The 9626-nt window shown below is 44.7% G+C and overlaps 1 protein-coding gene across 1 annotated transcript in view; it reads right to left on the bottom strand.

Annotated features, from left to right (window-relative positions):
- Positions 1–1997: 1997 nt before the first annotated feature.
- LOC8030764 overlaps positions 1998–9626 on the bottom strand; it is a 50344-nt gene continuing 42715 nt past the window's right edge. The window contains exon 7 of the mRNA XM_002402720.4: positions 1998–8051. Coding sequence (XP_002402764.3) covers positions 7888–8051 — 164 coding nt within the window. The 3' untranslated portion in view covers positions 1998–7887. The remainder of the gene's footprint in view (positions 8052–9626) is intronic.

Genomic DNA, 9626 nt, shown 5'->3' with positions numbered 1-9626 from the left:
TCATGAAGCGCGAGTATATCAAGGAGCTTTGGGAACAGCAGAAGCTCCGCCTCCAGCGCGAGTTTTCTACCTTCCAGTCCACAGCACTTCTCGTAAGTCCGCGCAAGCAAAGCACGACGGAAAGCAATGAGCGCGTGCTCCGAAGGAGCTGCTTCTGCTCTCCGCGACTGTCATTTGAGGGTTCAGACTTTCGATAGGAGTCGCAGCTCTCGTGTAGATCGACAGCTCACCTGATTATCTGGCAGCCGGTGAAACTCCTTTCTTGATCTTTATTTTTTTTTTTCGCTTGAGTTCTTTACATTTTTTGGTACCTTCTGAAGTTCGCGTTGTTCTCACTGACGATTAATAAGAGACTGAAGAGTGATCTTAATCCGTTTATTTTATCCTTTGATTCATGGCACGGTCTACCGGCACCCGTGTGGCCTGTTATCCGGGGCACCGAGCCCGCTCGTCATCTCAAATGTCACGAAGTGACATTTGAGAAGTAAACAGTGCGCGTGCCCTGCTTTTAATCGGCACTCGAGGTGTGTGATCGCACTGGCTTCCACCCACTTCATTGCCACAGAAAATGGACCTCAAGCAGCCCGCATAGACGCTTTCAGGCAGCTGTGCATGGGCGCCGCCGCGCTGCCATAACCGACCTTCAGTTTTTCTTTTCTCTGATTCCGCTCGCTTCACTTCACCATTAGTACAGCAGGACATGCGTTAGTGCAATCTTAGGCAATAACGCGTGGCAATAGTGTGTTGTCACATGACGTCAATCCGCCATTTTGTTGTTTGTTTTTTTCAAACAAATTTACTAATGTGAAGGACTACATTGCAACCTGTTGAGGAGATGTCAGCGTGGTAAGACTTATAAGCTCAGTGCTCTATGCATTTAAGGGGTCCTGTAAATCCTTGGAATGTTCGTCTTCTCACAACAAAATGGGGGACAAAATTACGTCAGTGAAGACAACCTATAACGCGTTATTGCCAGGAATTGTTTTCGGGAAGGGGGGGATGTCCATTACTTGGGGTACGGAGAGGGCGGGGCGGATCCAAAACTCTTTTTTTTTGGGGGGGGGGGCGGAAAATTTGTAGGGATACTATTCTGCCATTCTTTCTTGTGCACCGGCGGGTCCACCCATGCATGTCAAATTGCCCTCCGAGAAGGGGGGAAGGGGGGGGGGGGGCGGCCGCCCCCATCGCCCCCCCCCCCCCCCCCCCCTTGGATCCGCCCCTGGGAGAGGGGCAAGGGGGGTCAAATGCATTTATATGGCTGGATTTCGGCCCCCCCTGGCTACGTCCCTGCCACAGCAGGACAGGCTATTGCCCCTTTAGGTGCTACTGTGTCCTCCCCAGCATAGGCCCTTGCGGAGGCTCGCCAGCGCCCGCTTCAGTGGCTCGCCATCTCGGTGAGGCGAGAGAATGGCGGCAATGGCGGCTCAATCTGGCGCGTGTTTAAAGCGTCTATGATCCCAGTAGGTAAAGACAAGAGAACAAAAATGATGGAAGAACCAGGAACTCCACGTTACTACGATAACTTGCGCCGACGTCCGCTTCACGTAGCCACCATGGAGGTGTAGCCAGGAGCCGCCCCCCCCCCCCCCCCCCCCTTTCCCGAAAAGATGTACATTAAGCACCCCCGGAAAAAAAAAAAAAAATTCCTAACTGTTTACCTCTGATCCGTCCGCGAATGAAGTGCCGCTTTCGAAAGTCACGTGCTCTTGTTCAAATGTCTGAAGCACTGCACAATGGCAGAGCAATTGCGACACCCTCAGAATGGGAGATTCGAAAACTGCACAAGTAGGAAATTAAGTGGGATTGGTAGTTTGGGTTCCAACATTGGCGGTCTCTTTTTTGTCCGCCATTGTGCAGGGATCCCACAGCTTCCAACAAAGAAAACACTTAAAAAAGAAGTGTATTAAAAAAAAAAAAAAAAGCTAGAACAAGCCTTTCTTTTTTTTAGATTTACGAGATTCTTGGTTTGCTGAAGACTGGAGTCGGCAATGCAAGGCTTTGGGTTGCTTCAGGTTTTTATTGGTAAGGTCACCAGGACACAACAGCACAGCTGATATGGCGCTTTCCTGAACGAACAAACAGAAAGCAATTTACACAACATCAAAAGCACAAAAATAAGAACAAAAAACGAGCTGGTGAATTTTTATAATAGGAAAACCCGAGATCGGGGAACAGGAAAAGTGGGACACGCGCACAAAGATCTCAGACACAATCTCGGGGTCTCAGAATAATAATAATAATTATAATAAAATGCCCGAAAGATCGGTTGGGTTGTTCGGCCCTTTTTTAGACGGAGTCACAGTCTGTCTCAAAGCAGGACAATCACAGCAGGGCCATACGAACGCAGTTGAATGCAGCATTCAGCCCAGAATACCACTCCCTTCGTTGCTCGATGCACGCTAAGAGCCGGCGCAGCTCACGATTGGCTGTCCCTTGATTCGACGCTCTGCGCATCATTGATCAGTAATGGGCTTTGTTCTCCACGTTCATCGAAATGCGCAGCTCTATCACCGGTACGCAAACATTTGGTAACTCAATGTAAAAAAAACGCGTAAAAAAAAGTTAACATGAATAATACTAAAAATAAAGAAAAACGTTTTTTTTTTTTATATAAAACTGAGAAAAAAAAACACACACACACACACAGCGCCGCACAAGGTAAGGACACGGACTTAGTTTCTGGTGTTGCTTCGTTGATTTTCGCAGTGCAGGTAATCACCGATAAATCCACTCTCAGCCTCTTCTCCAGCGTGCGCTCTGCTAAAGTGGGAGGAGTTTGTCCTGCACTAGCAGCATAAATGTCTACTGGATACCAGCAGGTAAGTTATGCTGGAAACTGGGCCTTCTGCTCGGCACTTCAATGTAAAACGCTCGACGAATGTACTTCGATGATTGTGCAAGTGGCCTCTAAGCAGTGTTTTAGTAGCAGACACAGAAAGCTTTATTAGTTGCTTCCAGCAGCAGCAGCAGGGTGGCAGCGTACCATAGCCTATGTTATCAACTTCTGGCATGTCTAGATTTGTTAATTGGAAGTACTACAGCAAAGCCATTTCCGAGTTCCGTTCCGTTTTCCTACAACTATAAATGACATCTGAAATACACGAGCAAAAACGAATGCAGCTGCCAAGAATGGGTATAAACAAATGTGACGCAGAACTCTAAAAATATATGACTGAAAAGCGGGAGCTCTGTATCCAGGAATGGAACAGACTCTACAGCTTTAGCGAATGCAAAAACATTACGCACGGTTCGTAGACTAGCTCAGGAATATAGCTTGGCTTCGAAACTTAACAACATGACTGCTTGGTACGTCTTAAAAGCTATCAAAGCCTTTAAAAAAAAATCAGTTTAAAAAAGAGACATACCTATGCTACAATAATCCCCGTTTAGATTTGGCTAGAAGTATTATGCCCCGAATTTCCTCACTGAAAGAAGATAGACTAGAGGTAGAGATTCTTGTAAAATAAATCGCACATAATATATTAAAGGGTTCGTTTCACGGCAGAATGCTTCGAGGTAATAGGCCAATGATTTTAAAGCCTAAAACAAGTATTGAAAAAAACTTTTTCCGCACGTTTGATTATGAGGTATTGTTTGGTAGTTACTCATATATATACTAACAGACACTGCTGCATCAGTAAATATCAGGCATTACCTCATGCAGCAGTGTCGAGTGCTGTGCCTCGCAAGCTACCATTACTAAATCTGTGCGGAGGATCTAGGGTCAGTGACAGGCGAGGAGTTCGGGGCAAACTCCTCCCACCCTTTCTGGACTTCAGCAGAGCAAACGATGGAGAGGAAGCGACCTTGTCTCCAGCGCCTGCTTTCATAAAGTGCAGAAACGTGGGAGATAAGGGGTCCTTAGTGGGAGGAGTTTTCCCTGAACACTTCACCTGTCACCGACTGTAGTGCCAGTGCTTGCAGTGCAAGGGCAACACCCGTAGGTTTGTTTTTTCCTTAGTTAACACTGCCCCTTCACAGTTTTTAAGCCAGCGTCTTGTTTTACCTTTCTAAGAGAGGCTGAAATGCTGAAATGACCCATTGTATCAACTAATGCAGAAAACTCATCTTAATATGCAACAAGGTTATGGACGAGGCACTGAAATAAAAAGCACACACAAAGAAAGCCACTTAACATCGTTATCTAAATGGCATAGAGTTGACATGTCGGTGCAGCCACCACAATAAAAGATTCACTGGCAGAGGATGAAAAAAGCATAGACAAAATTCAAAGTTTGAAATTCAGGTTAATTAAGAAGTGAAATGAAGCACCGTTCTGTGTGCAATTCAGTCCTGCATGCTATTTCATTTTTATCTTTCCAAGTGACAGGGTTTCCAACCTTCTGTTCCTTTCTGAAGGTTGGCACAGATCTGCCACTTTAAAGGGTCCCTACTACACAGATTCACACATTGTCTTTTTCGTTGGAAAGGTTCACATTACTCGGGGAAAGCCCGCCAACACACTCGGATGACACGGCGGGAAACTGGCGGCATCCTTCGTCCCGCAAGTGGAAAATAAAAACTCCACCAAAGTGATGCATATGGGGCAGACAAACAACAACAAGCCAAGCACTTTCTCCTTCCCCTCCTGTACAAAGTCAACCCCAAAGACCATAAATATGATGCCATGGACCAAGAATACTCTGTACTTTCCCCAAACACAAAGGCTCCAAAATCTCAGAGTCTCTCCGGGTGCCATCCGGAGCAGAAAGCTGTCAGTTCCAGAGCCCTTGTGCCAGTGCAGTGCATCCAGTATTTCCTCTGGTTTACGGTATTTTCCACCAATACCTAGAGTAAATGAAGCATGTGTACCCGCATATCGGCGCCGCTGCACTATCGCCGAGTGTGGGCATAAATTGGACACAAGAACTGCGTCGGCGTTCAGCTGGGACTCGGAACCAATGACTGCGTTGGCGGGCATTGGTCTCCGGGGTCAAGTCTAATCGCTGTGTCAACGTGGTTGCAGCGATAAACAAGCAGTGTCGTTTAACTCTAGGCGGTGCTGGTCAGGGAGGGCATTTGTATTTGAGTGGATTTTGCAACTCTGTTTGCATGGCACGCCAACTCTAAAGAATAGTTTCTGCTGAAATTTAGGTTGTGTTGTTAGCGTTGAAGAAAATTATTGGGAGGTGGGGAGGGGGGGGGGGGGGGTAAGAGTTAATGGTGTATTCTGCACTCTGGGCGAATTTGTCACTGACTCTTGGGGGAGGGGACGTGGGGTGGGTAGTGGTTAGGTAGAGTAGGGGGTGGATGGAGTAGGAGGGGTTGAAATTTAGGAATAGACTGAAGATGACTGCAGGGCCAAGCTGTGGTTTGCCTCTGCAAAACTTGCGCACGAAAACGCTTTTGCAGTGCGGTGTTTGACTTGAAACCTGGGAAGGTTGAGATATAAAAAGAAAGCTGCTATCACTTGCAAGTCTATTGCCATGTGTGGCTGTTATTCTTGGGTTGGTTTGTAATTATAACTTTCTGAGACTTATCGACATATTTATCAGGTTAAAAAGCATACTTACACATTATTTTGACATGAGCATCTAGGAAAAGGCAGTGATATGTGCTTCATATCTGTATCCTGCTATTCCTACGAAGATATGTGCTCATTCTTTAAATAAACGATACTCGGACATGTCCAAACAAACTATTCCCAGGTTCGCATACATACAAAAATTCTTGTTCATTTGCCCACACTGCACTCAATCTGCATTCTAGTTTTTTTGCTGTTACTGTTTGTTGTTACTGTTTTGGTTTCTTACGACCAACACTCGGTTATAGGTTTTTTTTAGCATATGAATATAGTGTCTATTCTTCTTGTTTCTTTGACTTGTTTCTCTTCTTTTATTTTAACTGTATAAAGTTTTGTAGAATCTGTTATTATGTATCTAATTTGAGCTGCTGGACTTTAGGGGGCAGAGGCTTTGTCAGGCACCACACCTTTATCTCTGCCCCCTACGCGTCAACCCCGCAAAACAAATAAAGAAAAAAAACAAAACAACCTACAGCTTTAAACTTACAAAAACACAAATATAGTCTCGTACAGTCACGCCTCAATCGCAAGATATCTATTTAGCAAAATTTTCCATCCGTCAAACAATATTAATTTATCAGCAATGGCATCGTACAGATCTAAAAATGTTTCTTAAGCATATGTTGCTTTCAGAAATAATGTATGACCGTACCACAATCAGACACACACAGAAAAATAAAAGAAGAATGTTTTGATTGGTGGGACAATGATATTCATATGGCTATATATATATATCTCAATTTACCAAATTATTGCCAATTTGTTGAAAGAATATGTTTCACAATCCCAAGCTCCCTTTCGTGGCCCAGAAAAAAAACTAAGAAGACGAAACTTCCCAAGAGAACCTTGGAAGTCACGTGTGTCTTGGAAAGGAGTGCCAATAAAGACAGGAAACAATGGAGGTCTTTCAGCTCAGCAACACCGAAGACAATAGGTACATCTAGGTTTACGAGACAACAAATATGCATCCATATTCCTCAAAAAGGGCAGAGTGCTTCAACCATCCACTCAAAGTATTCATATATAATAGAGAAAGCCGAGGAGCAAGAAAGGGTGCAATGAGAACCTGGTGGTTACATTCCAAAGCAGTTGAGGTTCCCATCTAAAAGCCCGACTGGCTAATAACGATGTTTAGGTGGTTCGACAGTGCGGCAGCATGCATCTTTCTATGTCACTGCCAACTGCCGTTTTCAAGGTCTAGCCTCGCTCGAAAAGTGCCTCCCTTATCTCTAAATTTTGGCGCTTCATTTTATTGTTGTTTTCAAGCACAAAGGAGTCTAAAAACACAATTATGTACCGTAAAATGCCGGGGGAGAGCCACCCTACTTTCACCTAACACTGGGCTAATCTAGTTATGGGTGCTTGTCCAATCAAATCGGGTGCTTAATGTATAATTTTCAGAATTCCCTAGTTTGGGCAATGTTAATAGTAAGCGCTTAAACGAAGCAGGTGCTTCCGCGGTATTTTACGCTAGCGTCGTCGTTTCACGTTTTCCTTGTTCGCAAACTTTGCAAGGGCTTCAGCGGGCAAAACAATTAGGTAGACTTCTAACAGCATATATAACAAAAAAAAAGGGGCTCAGACGAGCAGTGCCGTCAACTATGGGTAGTTTGCAATCCCTGAGGTTTTGTTCAAAAATATGGGAAGGTTTAGTATGTCTCCTAAAGCAGAGACCTGCATAGGCGCCCTGAACCATTAAAAGATACATGCATGACCAGATTGTGGCTTACACTTCTGTACACTTTGCAGCTTATCCGGAAGAATTGGCCCTGGCTGTCTGCCACATCTGGCGCTTCAATAAGCAAATTCTGTTCTCATAAACTAAAACTTTCAGATAAAAAAAAAAAAAAACTAAAATGCAAAAAACATTTTTTTTTTTAAATTTAAATAAAAAATTTGGTCAACACTGCTTTTTTCTTGTCAATGCAAATACAATGTGTAGACAAATTCTCTGCGGATCTGCCAAACAGTGCGCTACACACGACAAAATTCGAAATCGGTAATACAAAGGGAAGGTGTACCATCTTTGGTAGAAAAAGAGAAAATCTCCTTCACTGGCAACGAAACAATACCTTGTAACAAAGTAAAAAAAACAACAAAGGAAACAAGTCAGATATAACGAAAATTGTGTTCTCACCGGCCCTTGGGGATTGTTGTTTAAATCTCAATATGCAATCGAAAACACAAGCTGACATCTCCGAATGTAGACTGCAGCAATGCCTCAACTCTTTGCTTTGAAGCGGTGCTCCGACAAGCTTGCGAGAGCTGCCAGCCAGGCCTGCTTCCTGCAGTCTGCCGGCGGCCACTCCCCAATGTTCCTTCCGTGGCTGGGCGGACTCCTGCTACGCTGTCTGGGAATGTTGTCACGCGACGAGGATCCTTGCCAAGAGCGCCGTGGCAAGCGCCATGATCCACGAAGCGGTCCTCGTTGTGGCAGCGTTCCTAGTCAGGCGGCTGTAGATGGGAACACCCACCTTGATGGGTGTCTTGGACACCATGTAGGGAGGGGCTATCTTGATCGACTGGCCTGCAAAGAAAGGCCACAACACCAGCACGTCACACCTTGTTTGAGATTCGCTGAAGTGAGGTCTTTCGTTACACAAGACCTCACTTGTACGAGTCACAGCAGAGTGAAGATTCCAAAACAAAGCTTTTAAAAATCGCTTGATCTGTACAGTCAGCACTACAAGAAATTAGTGGAAAACGAGTAACTGCTCAGCCGACGATAAAGCAACACGTGGCAGTGCAGTCGTGCCACCACAGAAGGAGCAAGGTCGCCAGGTGGGTGCCATCTTTATAGCCCGAGAGGTCGATAGACAACAGCCGTTCCCAAAGTGCGCTTTCAGAACGCGCCTTCTCTGTACACTGGGATATCTTTACTTGCTCGTTAAGGGCACTGATATATATTATTTTTCAAATTTGCTTTCATGGGCCTTGCGCATTGTATACTATGTGTTTTAAGCAGAGCTGTGTTAATTAAAAATTTTACCACGATTGATTGCCACCCTTTAATCGATTTATTTATTTCAGTACCATCAAGGCCCAGGGGGCGTTACAGAAGGGAGTGGAGGAAAACATAAAAACAAACAACAGGTAGCAAAATTCAGAAATTGAACAGAGAATGAAAAATGCAGACAACGCAGGTTACTGAGAAAGTATAGGGTCCGATCGAGAAAAGTAAACCCTACTTTTCGGCTTGCGTAAGAAAGCTACGCATCGCAGAACGCTCAAACTCTGCCAGAATGTAACCCTAGCGTTTCAAACAAGATGCCAAAGTTTCAGCCCGATCTGATAACTTAATCAAAAGTTATAAGTGATTTTCTGCAAATTTCAATGGGAAAATGGCGGCCGACGGAGTTTTCAAACACATGGGGCTCTATGGCACCAGAAACCGAAAACGGGCAAAAATAGGCTCCATTTTCCCATTGAAATTTTCAGGAAATCACTTATAACTTTTGATTAAGTTATCAGATCGGGCTGAAACTTTGGCATTTTGTTTGAACCGCTAGGGTTACATTCTGGCAGAGTTTGAGCGTTCTGCGATGCATAGTTTTTTTACGCGGGCCGAAAAGTAGGGTTTACCTTTCTCGATCGGATTCTGTACATAACATTCAATGGCGGATCTGAAAGTGAAATCGTCGGCAGTCGTTGCGATGGAGGCGGGCAGGTGGTTCCATTCGTTACTAGTCCTTGGGGTAAATGAATCGAAAAACAAGTTAGTGCGACAATGTGGCACGCCTACTTTGTTATGGCGGTCCGAACGATGTGAGATGATGATGGCTCTGAAAAAAGTTTGGTTTTGAGGTGCGGGTTATAATGATATATTTTATGAACTAGCGTGAGTCGCGATATTTTTCTGCGTAGAGAGAGGTTCGGAAGGTTCAAAGTTGCCTTCATAGAGGATACACCAGATGGACAGGAGTAGTTTGACAAGACAAAGAAATTCCAGGCCTGGGTCCCACACCGAAGATGTGTACTCCAGTTTAGAGCGGACGAGAGTTTTGTAGAGGAGAAGCTTTAAAGATGATGGTGCCATAGAAAAGTTCCGACGCAAATATTCAAGCATGCGGTTAGCGTTATTTACTATATCTGTAACATGCAT

Source organism: Ixodes scapularis, unplaced genomic scaffold (assembly GCF_016920785.2).
Source record: "Ixodes scapularis isolate PalLabHiFi unplaced genomic scaffold, ASM1692078v2 PGA_scaffold5__190_contigs__length_132052651, whole genome shotgun sequence".
Taxonomy (NCBI): Eukaryota; Metazoa; Arthropoda; class Arachnida; order Ixodida; family Ixodidae; genus Ixodes; species Ixodes scapularis.
This window is presented reverse-complemented; position numbering and strand designations above follow the sequence as displayed.